The 17,979-nt window shown below is 43.6% G+C and overlaps 1 protein-coding gene across 3 annotated transcripts; it reads left to right on the top strand.

Annotated features, from left to right (window-relative positions):
- The first annotated feature begins 881 nt into the window (after window positions 1–881).
- On the top strand, window positions 882–15,664 carry SRSF11 (serine and arginine rich splicing factor 11). Of its 3 annotated transcripts, none has more exons than XM_053468792.1 (12): window positions 882–1,137; window positions 4,954–5,087; window positions 9,658–9,767; window positions 10,519–10,680; window positions 11,378–11,427; window positions 12,203–12,330; window positions 12,421–12,508; window positions 13,016–13,138; window positions 13,286–13,375; window positions 13,525–13,620; window positions 14,244–14,382; window positions 14,499–15,664. In XM_053468792.1, the coding sequence occupies exons 1-12, from the start codon at window positions 1,019–1,021 to the stop codon at window positions 14,694–14,696; spliced, it is 1,437 nt and encodes a 478-aa protein (XP_053324767.1). In that variant the 5' UTR covers window positions 882–1,018; the 3' UTR covers window positions 14,697–15,664. The 3 variants fall into 3 exon arrangements, with proteins under 3 accessions (XP_053324767.1, XP_053324766.1, XP_053324768.1); XM_053468791.1 differs by having other exon boundaries at window positions 883–1,137; window positions 13,007–13,138; XM_053468793.1 differs by having other exon boundaries at window positions 884–1,137; window positions 10,519–10,611; window positions 13,007–13,138.
- The last annotated feature ends 2,315 nt before the right edge of the window (window positions 15,665–17,979 follow it).

Here is a 17,979-nt window from a genome sequence, read left to right on the forward strand (position 1 = left end):
AAGCCCCGATAATGTGTATAGAAACAGCAGGAAAAGGCTTTATAAACTAAATCGGATAAAAAAAACCCATTCTTCTTCTTCTTCGAAATGCCTCCCCTCAGTTACGCAAATACCCAGCGATGGGACACATGACTCACATATGGCTGCATTTATTGCACTAAAGGTGGTAACCCTGCTGTATGGGTGAATTATTTTCCATAAAATCCCGCTGGGGGTCCTATTGATACAGAAACGCACGGGAACCGGCAGCCAAGGGGATGTCGCCCACGTCTGCCCAACATGTTCCACAAACCCTTGTCATATCCCTCTGCCATAATCTATCCGGGGCGCTGGCTCGGCTGTCTGTCCGTCCGTCCGATGCTCCGCTTCTTAAATCCCTCCATCAGCTTCCTCTAGAATTCATTCTCCTGGTCTCTAGATTGTAAGCCCCTGGGAGCAGGGCCCTCCTCGCCTGTTGTTTCTGTCTGTCATCTTGTTATGTTATTTACTGATTGTTATGTCCTGTCTACCCTTTGTACAGCGCTGCGGAATCTGATGGCGCTATATAAATCATAATCATGCTAATTATATCCTGCTCCCCCACACAGTGTCGAGGTTGCATGGTTGAAAGGTTGACATAATATGTATCAGCAAATACATTTTATTTCGTTTTTGAGGTTTAACCCTTTTTTCACCGTCTGTATTCTGCTCTATGCAGAGCTTTTAAATTTGTTCTTACTTTATTACTGAGGCGGGCACTCTATGTCCTTTCCCTTTAATCAGTGAGTGCCCCCTGGCGGCTGGCCGGGGAATAGCATCGTCTGTCTGTGAGTATCAGCGAGTGTCACACTGCCCCCTGACGGCTGGCCGTGCTGTGGCGCAGTGCGCATGCTCGTGCAGTGCATTGTGGGAGCGTGCGGCCCAGTCGTTGTTCGGTGCATGGCGCCGGGGTCGTCGTGCGTGTGACTCGCTGTGTCGCTCTTACTAATCCTGTTGCTCTTTTGTCTCCGTGTTTAATGTCAGAGCAGGGCGCGCGATCATGAGTTCCACAGACGTGATCCAGGTGACGAACGTGTCCCCGAGCGCCACCTCCGAGCAGATGCGGACGCTGTTCGGTTTCCTGGGGAAGATCGAGGAGCTGCGACTCTTCCCGCCCGAGTGAGTGAGGGGATTGGGTTCTGTGAGGAGTGGGCCGTAGGTGTGCGGCCTGAAGGTTGGGGTACATCTTGTGGGGGTGCTGAAAGAATAATGGTTTGTGGGGGATTGCAGACAATGTGGGGTAGGGCCTGTGGGGGGGGCAGTAAGAGGGGTTATATCTTGCGGGGGCGCTGAGGTAATTTTATGGTCTGTGAGGGAGTTGCAGACAAAGGAAGAGCACGGCCATAAAGGGAGGCATAGACTGTAGCTTTTTGGGGTGATTTGGGGTATAATCTGGGGCAGAGGGGGTACTTGCTGTGGGGGTGCGTAAAGGTGGGTATGGATTGTGGGGATGCAGGGAGGTTGTTATGGCTGTTGGGGGGGCTTGGCGCTTAGATATTAAAATAGTGATTATCTGGTGTGATGGGGTGCTTTAGGGAATGAGGGCAAAAAAATCAAGGCTGTTGGTTTGTAGAGTCCTGTTCACTTCTCTAGGCTGGGAGTTTAATGTTCTTATATGTATGTGTATATATATATATATATATATCTGTATAATGTGCGTGTAATATATATATATATAATTACACACACACACACACGGACGCATATTTATATATTAAATGTCACTGCAAAAAAACTATATAAATTCTACATTAAATGACTTTGTAGATGTTGATGAGGCATGTTTTGCGCTCAAGGGGCATTAACTTTATCACTTTGTGTCTGGCACTCAAAGGGTCAAGTCTGTGTAGGTATCAGTAGTCATATAGGACTTTAGGGGCCACTTGGTTACTATGATTCCTCCGGCCCCGGTAAATGAATTCAAAGGAAATTCCTAGTTTAAGTTTTGAATGTATTGAAATGCGTTGCTGAATCGTTTAGTAATCCTTGAGTAGTGGTTTCTTGTATAATTGTTCATAATTGCATATGGTTGGATGGAATGCAAGGAAGTTTTTTACTTTACTGAGAGGGTGGTAGATAAATGGAGGAGCGTCCCAGCATATGTGGTAGAGGGTAATACAGTGAGGCGGGTGTTAAACATGCATGCGATAAACATATGGCTCCTGAATCTAAGACGAGACCAACGACTGATTTAAGGTTTGAGTCTTTACAGCAGGAGAAATGGGCGACGAGATGGGGGCCGTCTTGGGCCGGTTAAATCTGTGTTTCTATGTAAGTAGTGGCCGATGATTTTAATATCTGGCCGCTCCGAGCCGTTCTGGCACAAGCAGGTCTTTGTTCCCCTTAAGTAGATTAGGAGCCTGCAGCTTTACTCAATAATACATCATTTCATCACTCTCTGGGGTTTATTCACTAAATGGGGAGTTGGGTTTCTGCTTCTTGACTTCATAATTTATAGTTAAATCAGTGAGATCCTCTTACCCATTGTTGTATGCATTATACAGGGCCAAGCACAGCCCTGGATGGTGGAGAAACCTCCCTGTATTCACTTTCATAATGAATAATGTAGTGAGCGTTAAAAACCACAGCAAACCTCCTGCAAACTCTCCCTTTAGCGAATAAACCCCTTTCAGAAGGAGCTCGTCCCGGGTTCAGTTTCATAAACCACCTGGTTTATATGTTACTTCTTTCCTTCCCTGGAGCTGCACTTTATATATTTATATATATTTAATTTATATAATGAAACATCTGTTGTTTAGCGTTTGTTGTGTTACACGGCAGGAGAAATACTTTTATGTTACGGGAGTAGTCCTTTCCGTGCTGTATACTCGGTGCTGCTGATCCTTAAGGAAATGTTGAAATCAAGTAAGAAGCAACAACCGCTGCGTTCAGAGTGTTCACTCCTTATAACTACCCCGTCGTCCGTGTTTTAGGAGATTGTTCGTTATATCTCTACCCGGAGCTTTATTTTTACTCGCGGATCGCACCCGCCTGTCCCCCCCCGTGACGTTATCCGTGTGCTCTGTGCTAAACCAGGAACCGCAGACCCACAATATCAGGCAGCCTCTTGGGTTTCATTTTCAGTTCTCGGCCAGATTTCAGACGAGTTGCATCATCCCTTTTCTGACACTCGAGGTTATCAGTATTTACATACAAGGGGTTAAAGACCGCGGCGCCCCGAGGCTGTTCTGCTATCTTGGACTTTTGTTTTTTTGTGATCCTCTCCCCAGCGGCTCGGTTTAAAAGTATTTCCAAATGCGCTCATTTATCTAAAGCACAGAGGAGAGAGGGTTTACCGGCTGCCGTTCTTTTCTTTGTAAAAGCGCCATAAGTGTAGTTTAGGGGTTATTCCCCGTTAAGCAGAAATTCCTTATCTTGTCTTCCGTTATTGATGGAAAAGCAAATTTTGTCCATTAAAATAATGTGAAATGGATCAGAAATCCAGCGCAGACGGGGTTAATGACTATTGTAGCTGGAAACAGCTAATTTTTAAAGTAATCTCTTCATAGGTATACAGAGGCCTTTTATCACTCCCATCACTCCTGTGTTCCAATGGCCCTCTATCACTCCCATCACTCCTGGGTTCCAATGACCCTTTATCACTCCCATCACTCCTGTGTTCCAATGGCCCTTTATCACTCCCATCACTCCTGTGTTCCAATGGCCCTTTATCACTCCCATCACTCCTGGGTTCCAATGACCCTTTATCACTCCCATCACTCCTGGGTTCCAATGGCCCTTTATCACTCCCATCACTCCTGTGTTCCAATGACCCTTTATCACTCCCATCACTCCTGTGTTCCAATGGCCCTTTATCACTCCCATCACTCCTGTGTTCCAATGGCCCTTTATCACTCCCATCACTCCTGTGTTCCAATGGCCCTTTATCACTCCCATCACTCCTGTGTTCCAGTGGCACGTTGTGTTCGCTGATCCAAGTTTAAGTATAAAGGCTAATTGATGGTTAGAAACCCCTTTTTATTTTTGTGTCGATGCGTTCGATGAGCTGCATGCTTCTTGGTGAAGACGTCTCCGGTTTCTGCGCCGTGCGGGTGATACGTTTGCAGAATCTCTTTGCCCGACACGTGATCAGATTATTATTTATAGCCGCGCGGCTGCAAAGACCCTGATCGCAGCTAAACAATTACACAGAAAAGTGACTTCTTTCTTGCACAGAAGCATTTGTTTCTATGCTGTCAGCGTTTTCATGGTATTGAGACAGTCAGACATTTTCAGGGTTATGGTTAATTGTTCAGTAAACGGCTATTTAAAGAATTCTTAGTAGTGAATACCATAAACTAGAGTTAACCCCGCATGCGCAAAGGCCTCTTGTGTCTGTCGAGGTTCGGCACGGTGAGGTTGGTTGCAGGGCTTTGGATATATGATGCAGTTTCACGTCTCGCAGCGCCTTCTGCCGGATTCAAGCTCTGCTGATATTTGGGACTCCAGATGGTGCGCTTTGTGACGTATTTGTTCCGCTTTGTTCAAAATAGACCTTTTTGCTTTGTTACATGTTTTGAAAATTGCGATTAGAATCCGTTACAAATAATAGTTTGATATCCTGATATATTGTGATAAAACTAATAAATATTTGTTTTCAGTGGTTACTAAGCGTGGGGCAGATCCCCGGAGGCTGGGAACGCGGCTTCCGTCTCTGAGCCAGATTTGCGAGGGGGTCTTATCTGTCCTTGAACAGATGTCTACGATAGAGAAACCGCTATCCGAGTATCCGAGCAGCGCTTCTCCCCGAAACCCTGCTCGGATTACGAGAGCGAGGAGCCGCGGAGCAAATCAAATAATTTGATCCGCCGAACCCACGACCCATACGCTGCGGCCATGATTGTCCCTTTAAATACTTTCTCTAGGGCGGTGTGGTCCATCGCATGCTAATTTCACACCCCGATTTCACCTGGCTTTTTCCTTTCCTTTTTTTAGTGAATCTCCTTTGCCTGTAACATCTCGTGTCTGTTTTGTAAAGTTCCAAGATGCAGACTCGGCGGTCGTCTCCCAGCACCTGACCAACACGGTGTTCGTCGACAGAGCTCTGATAGTGGTGCCGTACGCCGAAGGTTTGTACTCCGCTCGCTTACATTTATCTTCTTTATTTTGTCACTGTGGGAGCGGGGAATCGGTTTCTGATGGAAAAAAGCATGATGCGTGTTACTCCCTCGCGTGATCCCTGGTACTCTGAGCATTGCCTCCGGCACACATACTAAAACTGCATGGCCTCTTTACATCGCGTCCTAATCGCCTCGCCGAGTACAGGTACGGCCTCGGCTAAATTCACACCTGAGAATGCCGTAAAGGCACTGAACTCGTCACTAACAAGATCTCCCCCCTTTCAAATCTAACTACATTGCTATAAACCAGGGCTTGACAAATGAACGTTGAAGTCAGAAGCCAAACAGGCAAATATTGAGCCGGCTTGGTATGTTTTTAAACATTTTTAGGACTAAGGAACCTATTAGTCGTATCTACACATCTAGAAGCCGTGGCTGGCCGATTTGTCGAGCCCTGGTATCAAGATTAGGCGGCTTACTTACGTCTGTGTATATGGAGTACATGGCCTCTGTGACAGCTGTATATAGAGTGCTGCCATTGGTTACACGGCTTTTAACTCTTAAAATGATCCGTTTCAGGTGAAACCCTTCTCTGTAACGGTGTGCTAGCCTCCTTTTCAATGCCTTAGCTCCCCGCCTGCAGTTTCAGTGTGGTGCCAGAAAGGTAACGGTTTGCGGTTGAGCCGCGGCCGGCATGTTAACCCATTCCGTTAATGCCACGTCTACCATGGATTCCTCGTGGTTTCTTCGGAGGGTGCCGGGTGTCCCCTTTCCTTCCCTGATTTCTTTTGCTCTCATGATTTGCCCCCTCCTGTATGCAACAGTATTTGCCAAATAATGAACTCTTTTCTCTGTTATTTGTGTGTGTGATCTTCGTAGTGGAGAAGGCGTTTGCAAAGCCCTTCCTGACGGCAGAAAAAAGTGGGTCCTCTGCTGCTTCAGGGGATTTGTAGACAGTAACTAGACGCCAGCGAGCACCCGTGTCCCTGAGTGTTTTTCGTGGTGTAATTACCTCTGTGTTCTTTCTTTGCTCTTATTAGCCCTTGTTTTCTTCCATTTGCTGTATTAAGCCGTGACGTGCTGGGTTTCACGCTGCTTTAAGGTTTTTTTTGGGGGAGGGGTAAATGTTAACATTTAAGGCAATGCAAGAAATGAGCCTTAATGTAACCCGTCTTACTCTCTTTTGAACATTAAGTGGGGCAGACCACGTCTCCTGTGGGAGACCTGTATCTTTTTACCCCAAGACAACTTAGGTGTGATGTGGGTTGGATCCCAGAAACAGAGAAACATCATCACCCTTTTAAAGCGCTAGCTATGGGAAAGAAACGTGTTTATGTCTGGGATTACCAGGTGATGGGGGGTGTCCAGTTTAAACGCTGGTCACCGTGGGCTATCTAAATAATACATGTTCATTAGAATCTTTTTGGCAAATGAAGGGGATTAAACTTCTAATGTTGAAATGTCCCGAGCTGTATAATCGCACTGCTCCAGCATGATCTTTATACAAGCAGACAAATGGCTCAACGAAAGCAATGCTTTCATATATTATCGAGCCCAGACCTAGTGGCCCCTCAGTCACTTCCCAAGTTCATTCCCCCGTGGAGACCCCTTTACCAAACTTTTCAGTAACTAGCGCCTTGCGTGGCCCCGGAGCGGGACTATCCTGTATTGCATTTGGCCCTTTGCCTTCTCAGGTGTTCAGTATTAGAAGTTTGATGTTCAGTGGTCTTCGCTTCCCCTGTAATCCCTGCCTTTTTGTTGCTTGCCGCACTCGCTACGGCCTCTCGAAGCCCTCATCACACAATAAGCAGCTGCTCGATGGCCAGGGCTTTAGTATTTCAGTCCAGGGCTTCTGATATATTTCTATGCTCACCGCTTCTATTAGCCACTTATAACCAACACTGCAAAGCAGACCCCCTAAAGCGTACTAACAAAGTGTCCGACTCCCACCCTTCCTTGGTTAATTTGGTAATAAAGGAATAACGGGGGTCTCGGCAGCGTGGGAGTTGCTTTTCGATGTCATTATGCTATTGATTTGGCATTCAACCTGTACAAGCTTTTAAAACAAGGTAAAAGGCTCTTCCGCTGTGACTCTCCAGCCAGCCTTTGGCTACTGAGCTTGTGCGAGTTCCATCCTCTATGCTCAGCACCACGAGCCGTCCATCGGGCCGGGAGCACCGCCAAAGGCACGGTCCTAACGTAAAGTTGAGCGTTCGACATTAATTAACTAACACACTTTGTGAGCAGCTATTCAATCCAAGATCCAAACAGGCTTTCTGGAAATATATGTACATATGGTGCAAAGTGATAAAAGTGGAGCAGTCGGCAGAAACGCTCTCTTGGTTGCTATGCCAATTGCACTGTTTTTACCAGTTTGCATCAGAATTAGTCTTTAATCCCCAAACGAGCCTGGAAATTCATCGTTTCACCTGGTACTCGAACTGCATCTGTATCTATAGCATAAATTAATTTATTGTATGTTTATAGACGCGTCTGTTTTCCGTTCAGACCGATACTTGCATTTTATGCCTTAAAACATTTTTAACAAGGTTTCCGTTACTTCAAATGAAACAGGAATTTTGGGTCATTGCAGTTTAATGCTTATTACATTTTGAGAATTTCCACATCTCACCTTTTTTCCCCCCATTTCTATTAATGTATGGCTTTGCGCCGGTTTTAGGGTAACTGGTAATTTATTTATGTACTGTATGTATGCGTAATAGATTTTGGGCAGGTTTGTAGGTTTACTGGTTAATGTTTTTTCTTTTGTCTGTTTTTTCTTTCTTTTTTTCTTTTTTTCTTTCATTTCACCACATCCAAGCAGTATTTCATGGTTCTAACAAAGCGGCAGCGTAAAAAAAAATACAAAAAAAAAAACTTGACGCATGAAAATTATCCGGTGAGGGTCCTCATTGCTTTTTTTATTTATATATAGATATATATTTTTTAATTTTTTTTAGTTCAATTAATTGAAATGTGAAACAAATGGTGCATGATAAAAAAAAACCTGCTGTCTCAAGATAAGTTAATTTAAAAATATTTAAAAATAATTTTTTTTTCCCGAAATATTGAGCATTATTATATTGTCTTTGGAGACATGCATGCAAGATTATTCCTCCCCCTCTGTGAGATTTACCATAGACGTATTTAAGGCATATACATATACGTAACGTTTAGAGCGGACGCACGTCGCCCCCGACCCCCTGCCTCCACGACCCCCTGCAGCGCGATAGGCGTTTGACTTTTAAGATCTGCCGTTCTCAGAGTAGGTGGACGGAGCCATTACGTTTATTTAACAGTGGTTTTTCTTTTTTTGTTGTTGTGTTTTACAGTTCTTTCCCCTGGTTCAGCCTGAACTTTATACCAGGCCCAGCTGAAAATGCCACTCAACCGTTTTCTTCTGCAGTTTATCCAGTTTAAGTGCCCTGTACAAATTCTATGTTTAATGATGACATGCAGTTTCTTAATGCACAGTCAAGACCAATTTACTGGTATTTGCAAATCTGTAGTTTTTATTTTAGTTTTTCTTTTTTTTTCTTTTTCCTTTCTGTTTCGGGGGTTTCAGTTTTCATCTGATTTTGGGAGGGCACGGGCACAAAACAGCTACATCTTTTTCCTTTAGAACTTACTACATTGTATTTCCCCGTTGGAGATCGTATTCATCTTCTCACATAATGGATTGAACGCGCTTTACAGCCCAGCGAGACGATCCACATTATGGCAGAAACTGGGTGACCTTTTCTAACGTGGCATAAGCCGCGGCAGCTGATAGCTTACATCTAGCAGCTGTTTTGGGGTACGTTATAAATAATGACCCCCGGTCCCTCACCCCCCTTAAGGTTAATTCAGCTGTCTTCTGCTGCTAACCCACCCTTGGCATGGCTGTTAGAGCTCGAACAGGTAAGGAACGTACGGTAAAAAGACTCCCGGCAACCCCCTCAAAAAGACCTTCAGTAAAGACCCCTTATTTAGCGGATAACGCCCCCCACACACAAACACACCAGCACTCAAAGCGAGCGTCTTTCTCACACACGGGTATGGTAGGTATGCAGAGATGGCAAACTGTTCCGTTTGAATAACTCCTAAATCATACTTCTTTTTGTCTTGTGTATCTTCATTTTTCTGTGTGCTTTATAGTGAAGCAGCCGACTCGAGTCGTTGTTCATAAAACAGCTTTTGAAAGTTGAGATTACACCAGCGAAGAGCCGTCTGTGCTTGCATACGTTTGGTTCATGACTTAAAAATCGAGTACAGGTGATGAAATCCCGGCAGCGTTCACACAAAACCAAGTAGTGTGTATTGTGGAATAATTTCTCGTTTGATTTTCATTATTTTTTTTGCACTTAGAACCTTTTAACCTTTTTTTGTTTGTAGAGAAACAGTTAAAGATTAGTGAATGGATTGAAATACATTTTAATGGTGAAGTCTTTATAGATCTAGATAAAGATGGCCAGAATATGTGCTGTCAGGGAACACGATGCTGGGTGTTTTCAGTTTTTTTTTGTGTTTATTTTTTTTTAGTTTTGTTTTTTTTCCTTCCTTAAGTTGTTGTTTCTAACACAAGCTCGTTTCTCTGTAGGAATCATTCCTGATGAAGCAAAGGCCCTGTCTTTAGTCGCTCCTGCCAATGCAGTGGCCGGTTTGCTGCCCGGAGGGGGGCTTTTGCCAACCCCCAACCCACTGGGTCAGGTAGGTACAGAGCGCCCCACTTATCAATGCTCAGTTTATTCATTTTATTAGTTCCCAAGTACCAGCTCAGGGCCCCAATATTTAAAAAAATACCCCATCCAAGGCATACATTTTCTTCCACTACTAGCGGGAAACACGCTAAATATATTCATGGCCGGAGCCTCCTCACCCGTCGTCTCTGTGAGATACTACTTGCGATGTCCTGTGTATTAATTTACTCTTCAAGGCCTTTAATATACATTTAGGTAAAAATATCAAACCTTTGGTGCCGTTTCCCCCTCCAGGTCCTGTTTTCTCAGCACGTCGGGGGCAGTAAAGGTCTCGCTTTACTCGCCGACGCAGAGTATACTGCTCACATGCCAGGGCAAGCTTAGGAACTGCGGGGTCGTCAAATGCATAGCAGGGGATTATTCAAAACCCCTCCATGTATTTGCTTAGGGGGCATTTGGCTGTCATCTGCTTAAGTGCCTGTAAGGGCCATGGTGGCTATAAGTCGTCTCATTAAAAACCCATCCCTGGAGCATTGTTTTGAGACCCCCCCCCCATGAGCAATTTCTCCATCCTGGGCCCTTGGGGAGTATCAGTTCTGTTCCACAGGTCATCTTCTAGTAGTTTATCGATATTATAAAATTACTTCCATCTTCAGAGTTGTGTAGTTTAGACCTGTGTCTGATCCCGGCTTCCCTATCGCTTTATGACAACTCTCTGCCTGTTTCCGCACTGATTTTTCTGATGCTCTGTATTTCCGCAGATCGGAGCCGTTCCTCTCGCTGCTTTGGGGGCCCCTACTCTCGATCCAACTCTTGCAGCCCTTACGCTTCCAGGAGCGAGCCTAAACTCACAGGTACTGTCGGCGCTCGCTTTGGATACGTTTCCAGATTATAGGATCAACCCGTCGGCTCTACTGGAACAAGTATTTATCATCCCACTGATCTTTCAATAGATTGTTATCTTAAAGACTGCCTGGTCATCAGGACGTCCGCTGTTAACACTATTTCTTTACAGCAGGGGTTCCAGATGTACTGAATTCATGTCTGTACCAACTTCAGGCGTTTAGTGTTATGGAGTCCAGCGTGTTTCTCATTACATCCCAGTGTGTGCCTTAAAGAGCCAGTAAACTTTCTTTTTCACACTTAAGAAAATGATTAGGCAAACCTTTGAAGCATTAGAATTGCTTTTGTGTATGAAAGAGGCATATCTGCAACTTTTTAATCCATTAATACTGTGACTTTCGACAGCTGAGACATAAAGACAGAAATAAATGATCTAAGACAAAAAAATGCACACTGGAAGCTTTTAGATTTATTTATTTTTTTAACAGATTTTTGGTCCGTTTTGGTTTTCTATAACTTTGTTGTTTTTATGGTAGAAATGCTTTTATTACCCTGTTTTAACAGCAATGATATGTGGATCTACAGAAGGATCTCGCGTTTTTTGCGTAATATGTATCCCATAAAAATAAGTAATCATTTCATCTTGAAATCTATTTCTCTGAAGAATAACAACTTTTTACTGTGCTTTATAACCTCATACGTTTGTGCTGCTGATTTTCTTCTAGGATTTGCGTGGTTCTTTTCCTCATTTATTTTTCTTTTTCTTCTCCCCTGTAGTCTCTGGCCGCAGATCAGCTTCTGAAACTTATGACCACCGTTGATCCTAAGTAGGTTACAGTTCCATTCCTTTTTGTAAATGTAAAAGATAATTTTACCCTGTCTGTGTGACAGAGTTCCTGGGTTTAAATAACACACCAATACTGCGCATGTATGGATCAAAGTATAGTTACAAATGTTTAGTTTCCACCGTTGGCATACATGTCACGGGGCCCCTAACTAACCTACCTAATGCATGTTCTCAACATCTTACGACAAGACTTTTGTTTGCGAACTGTGTTTCCCCTTCGTGATATCTAATGCGCCCAACCGTAAAACATAAATAGTAGTTATTAATAAAAAAAAAAAATACTAAATTAGGAAAAAAAAATTTTGCACAGTTGAATAATCACCCAATTTATGCTCAGGAGCAACATCTCTTGAATAGTCACTCGCATAGATATTTTTATATGTACGTATTACCATATATTTAGTACGGTAATATGTACATTTATTAATACTGCTGGCTTTAAGGGGTTTGGAGGTAATGGTTTAATTTTATATATATATATATATTTATATTATATATTTTTTTCTTTTGTATTGTCCCAAGCGCAGTATCGATAGAGATCCGTTGGGGATATGTCTTGTCAAGTGATATTATCCAAAATGTATAATCGCTGAGCTCCCAATAAGTTTTTTCACTTATTTATTTTTCGCAAGGGGTCAGCAAGAGGGTCGAACAGATCCCTTCTGCAACATACATGTATGCCCTAAGGGACATGAAGGGGTTAAGTTTAGGTTTTTAAGGAAAAAAAATCAACAAGTGATGCATTTGTCTGTTAGGTTGAACCATGTGACGGCGGGTCTGGTGTCTCCGGCTCTGAAGTCAGACACCTCGAATAAAGATATCGAGGAGGCCATGAAAAGAGTGCGGGAGGCGCAGTCTCTCATTTCTGCTGCCATCGAACCAGGTACTTTTTTTTATTTATTTTTTTTTATTTTTTTTGTACACCATAAATGTTAGAATTCAGCTTCCAACCTAAACTTCCTGAATTTTGCAGACAAGAAAGATGATAAAGGCAAAAAACATTCTTCACGATCGCGTTCTCGATCCAGACGCAGAAGGACGCCTTCCTCTTCCAGACACAGGTACGGGAGCTGAACCCCCATAATATCAGGGGAGAAAAAGCAGGTTCTGTGCCCAACCTCTGCCCTTTAAACATTTTCATAAACCAGATTTAATCAGTCACCAGGATTACCAATATACAGTCATTTTAACTTTCTCTTTCCTGCTTTATAAGCATTCTTTCTTTGTCTATGTAAAGTGGGTCTCTAACACATTGTAAACAAATCCAATCCATATAATGGTGTCCATAACTTAAAATAAGCAAAAAACAATCATATGTGTGTCTCGTAGGGGCAGCAGTCTGAAATGTACTTTTCTCAGGTTTTCAGATTCCTTTATTACAAATATATTATTGCAGATAATGAGAATCAGAGGCATAATGTACGGGATGTTTAAGTAAATTCTCTTTAGTGTTACAGGTGTGACGCCAGGAGTCCCTCTCTCTCTAATTAATTTTTCTGTAGGTGAGGAATCGAGAACTTTGTTCTTTTCTAGTATGCACTAATCTGCTGTTTTGTTAGACGTTCTAGAAGCCGATCAAGAAGGAGATCGCATTCAAAGTCTAGAAGCAGGCGACGATCCAAGAGCCCGAGACGCAGGAGAACTCACTCCAGAGAGCGAAGTCGGAGATCCCGCAGTGCGTCGAAGCCCAGGTACGCGGCCATCAGCTTCCTTAACGTATCAGTCGGCGTGACTTGTCTTCCGGCCCGGGCGTGATTACCTGGAATCCGTATTGCTTCTGACGTCATTATGGGTGTTTAGAATAACAGAACTTATCAAATCTGTGTTGCTTGTTTTAGAGAGAAAAAGAGAGAAGAAAAAGAAAAAAAGCGTTCAAAAACCCCACCTAAAAGCTACAGCACAACCAGGCGATCTAGAAGCACAAGCAGGTACTTTGCAATCCGCACATAAATCCTTGGCAGCGTTACCACTTTAAATGAGACCCGAACATATTGTATCAGCGCAGTGATGGCATTTAGTGCTGACTGGGCGCAATTTTTTTTTAATATACATTTTTTTTTAATTATTATTATTTCAGAGACAGAAGGAGGAGAAAGAGCCGAAGCGCGTCAAGGTCTCCCAAAAAGATGAGATCTCCTAAAAGGAAGCCGTCCCGCTCCCCGTCTCCCAGAAGGTATTTATACTAACAGCCAATAAATACCTGTGACCACTTTAATGCATGGAAGCCCCCCTAAAATAGTGTTTTGCTAAAATCCTTCTTTGCCCCTAAACTCCACCTGCCCTGCAGAGTTAGTAACTCCAGAGCATCCCCCCTCCCTGTGTGAGTCCTGGCTCCACAGCCTGGAAAATGTGCCAACGGCACGATGCGGCCCCCCTGAGCTTATTGCCGAACTTGAAGGCAGGGGAATGTCCATCGGAATGACATAATGCTTGAGCGAGGGGGGGTGATGTTACCAGATACGTTAGATGCCTTCAAAAGGGGTCTATACAGGGCTATAAATAGAACAGCATTAATATTTTAGAGCTTCTGGATCCAAGGAGAAATCCGATCGCCTTTTTGAGTCAGGAAGGAATTTTTTCCCCCGATGGCAGAATTCGAAGAATCAGAAGTAGCTTAATTTAGGGTTTTTGCCTTGTTTTGGATCAGGAGTAGGAAGGTTGGGTAGAAGGGTTGAACTTGATGGACTTAGGTCTTTTTTCAACCTTATTTATTATGTAACTATGTGCAGATACCTGGCACTGCTGCCCGATTATGTCCAGGAGAGGTGGGTAACCTTCAAATTTTTTCCATTCTAGACATAAAAAGGAAAAGAAGAAGGATAAGGATCGTGAAAAGAACAGAGATGAGAGAGAACGATCCACAAGTAAAAAGAAGAAAAGCAAAGACAAGGACAAAGATCGCGAGAGGAGATCGGAAGGTGAAAAGGATGTGAAAGTAAGTTTATAAATGGAATTTCTCCCCTCGGCTTCTCGTCCGGAGGGTCCTGGGCTGGCGCCGCTCTTTCACATCAAGGCTTATATTTTCTTTTATTTTTCCTCTTATTGGCGAAGAAGGTGACTCGCGACTACGACGAAGAGGAGCAGGGTTACGACAGCGAGAAGGAGAAGCTGGAGCAGATGATGGTGACCGAGGCGAGTCCCACCCAGCTGAGCGAGAGCGGACTGGAGCGAGGGAGCGGCGATTCGGTGAAAGACTCCAAGGTTAATGGAGACGACCACCACGAGGAGGACATGGACATGAGCGACTGAGCGTCCGGCCAGCAGACGTTACTGGAGACGAGGGCCGGTGTCACCCCCTGTGTGATCTTCTTCCTATTTAAGATGTTGCTTATTATTTGGTTGTATACGACACCGAGCTTGTTGTTCGCTGTACAAAACGTAACAGCTTTTATTCGATCCGTACAGAGGTCACGTGACGCGGACGGCACAATTCCACAAAATGAGTATATATATGAAAGCTCCCCCGTCCCCCCAGATTTGCTGCATGAGTTGTCTGATTTGCTGTTTAGTTGCGCGGTTTCTTTGTGTGCTAAATGACTTCCGTAGGAAATAACACTGATTGCACGTTAAATGTGACCGGCAGCCGGTAAATCGGGCGGCAGCGTTTTATAATCGCATCCTCCTAGCGTAGGTTTCATGGCTGTACAGCAGAGTATTTTGTGGGTTCTTTTTTGTTTTGCTTAAATATTAACCCCCCCCCCCTTTGAAGGCAGCGACGACCTCTTAACATTTAGTTCTGTTTTTGTTCGATGATCTTCAGGATATATTAAATATCAAAAAACATATTTTTTCCTGTATTGTGGAATGTTTTTATGCTCTTGACCCTTTCAGCGACAGTGCTGCAATGGTTTAAACGGAGTCACCACTTTAACCCCTTCCCTGTTTTGGGTTTTCCCCCCATAACACCAGAAATTACGTGTTTTTAATCTGAACTTTGCTTTTTTTCCTTTATTTTTGTTTTAAGATTAAGAGCAAAGCTCCACGGTTGTGTTGAGACCTATAAACGTGCATTTGTGTTCACTATCATTTCGGTAGCAATCCGATAGTGATTCCGTGCTAGAATACGCAGAATATAGCTGGTATGTTAGTTTCAGAGGCTTCGATTTTGTTAATTACCAAATAAAACAAGTCTTAGGTTCCAATCTGTGCCATGTTGATGTACAGTTCTGCAGATCTTGTTTTACAAGAAACTTTGATAATAAAATCTATAACTTATATTTGGTTTGGAAAATACTCATTAAACGTTCCAGTGGATGCGTTTAGAAGGCGGCCGCCTAATGTTTTTCACGCGCAGGAAGAAGGCAAAAGCCACCTCCCTGATAATTTCTTTGTGGCGGGACATGCGCGCCGGGTACGTTCACTTGGACCCTGCTGGCTCCCGTCCATCCCAGTGGCATGCAGACCCGACACAAACCCTATACGGAGCAACGGGAAGCCGAGTGGTCTAAATATATCTATTAATCCTTTCATGATTACAGACAGAAACATTTTCCCACCTTTCAGTATCTTTGGAAATAATTCCGTGACACAAATTATATTTAGAAGGGGGTGGAGGTCTGTCTTTTGACACCCATTCATAATGACAGCGAGGCGCTTCCAAATAGTACTATGTACGGGAGGAGACGGCCTGCCGGATGGTGGGGTATGCAGGTGGGAGAGGGGCTGGTAAATGGTGGGGTATGCAGGGGGGAAAGGGGCTGCCGAATCATGCTGTGCACAGGGTGGAACAGGGCAGAGTAATGGTGTGTGGAGGAAGACGAGGGGCTGCCAGGAGGTGATGTGTGCAATAAGTAGTGGAGCTGCTGGATGGTGTTGTGTGCGTTAGGTGCCAGATGGGGGGGGTTAAACTAGAGAGGGGGAAATGCATTGTTTCAGTTAGGAGTGAGTAGTGCGTGACTTTCAGGAAGGGTCGGTTGTGGGAACGATTACTGTTACTGCTAGAAGTGGAGCAGTCGCCATGGCAGCCAGCGAAATACTCCAGCTGAGTGCTCCACTTTTTTTTTTTACCCCTTTGATCCAAAACCTACCGTTTATACGCTCTGTGCGTGAAAGGAGTTCCGTGTCGGGTCCGTGGTACCGGCAGCGTTCGTGTCGCTGGTAGCAACGTTTCCTGGAATGCTTCGCTAAAGCAGCAGCTGTCACTTAACGCGACAATAAAGCTAAATTAAGCCGAGTGCTGCGGCTCTCGCAGAGCGCTGTCACCGCTCGCAGCGAGATAAGCTATTAAAATGAATAAATCTGGTAAAAAATGTAATTAAAAAAAAAAAAAAAAAAAATGCAGCGACACCTTTTAATAAGTAGTGCACGCCGGAGCTTCAGCAGAGTTCTATGAAATCAGAATCATCGCAAAGCTAAATATTGCATATTGATTTATATAGCGCCTTCGTATTCTGCGGCGCTGTACAATGAGTTTATGGAAGAGTGGGGGCTTTTCAGCTGGCTGGACCCTTTATGCTAGAACGAGGAGCAGATTAGGTATGGCACGGGGTACGACGAAGGGGGTTTACTGGAATTACCGTAATGGTCAGAAACAGGAGGTAATGCTTCACCGTTGTTAGGCCAGTGTGGTGCCTGGAACCAGGAATCAAAGGGGGCAATAAAACCAGCAGGGAACTGAGACAAGACAACCAATAAACAACAAGAGTGCCTATCAATATCAGCTGCCGCGGGGGGGCAATCAGAGGGCCGTCTACCTTCCCCATGTTACGCTATGAGCGCATGTGAACCGGATGCGGCGCCCCCTGCTGTCAGTATTCTTAATTTACACTTTAATCACTTTATGAATTAAAAAAAAATTTGCCTTTTCTTACTTCTGTTCTTAAAAAGATACTCAATTAACTTAACCCTTTCCATTGTAGTACATTTTTAATAGGCAGAAGACAAATAATGCTTCATTCGCAAGAAGTTAAATAATTGTCTAGAATCCGTATATCCTTTTCTGAGCCGACTCCGTTAAATCTGTATCCTGAATATTTCATTCTGGGATTCCTAGAGCGCCGTTCTAACTATATGACCTGATATCGGCAGATTCTACTTAAAGGAGACCCAAAATAGAAAGATCTTTTAACTCCTTTGTTCTTAAGATTGTCCAATATCTTTTCTTCATCTTGTTAAGCGATTGCTTGCTCTAGAACATGCTGCTGTTCTTGTTTACTTACTCATATCCAAAATTCCCAAATAGAGGAGCTCAGACTACCTTCTTTATATCTCGTCAAATCCAAGGAAACCTAATCCTCCTTTCCTATTATCTTAGAGAAAAATATTTAAATTTCATTCTAGCTTTTTTTTTTTTTTTTCATTTTAATCACTTTTTTTAAATTTTATTCTAGCTTTTTTTGCCCAGCCAAAAAAACCAAAACTCAAATAACATTGATTGAGCATTCCTAATTGGGGCATTTGGAATAAACATAATAAATATAATCATTTTGGTAGGATATATAATGGTATTCATTCTACCAAACCTGGGAACTGAGAGCTCTTTTCATTCATTCATTTGTATGTAAACTTGGATCAGCGAACACAATGGGCCATT

The sequence above is a fragment of the Spea bombifrons genome, chromosome 6 (genome assembly GCF_027358695.1).
Source record: "Spea bombifrons isolate aSpeBom1 chromosome 6, aSpeBom1.2.pri, whole genome shotgun sequence".
Classification (NCBI taxonomy): Eukaryota; Metazoa; Chordata; class Amphibia; order Anura; family Pelobatidae; genus Spea; species Spea bombifrons.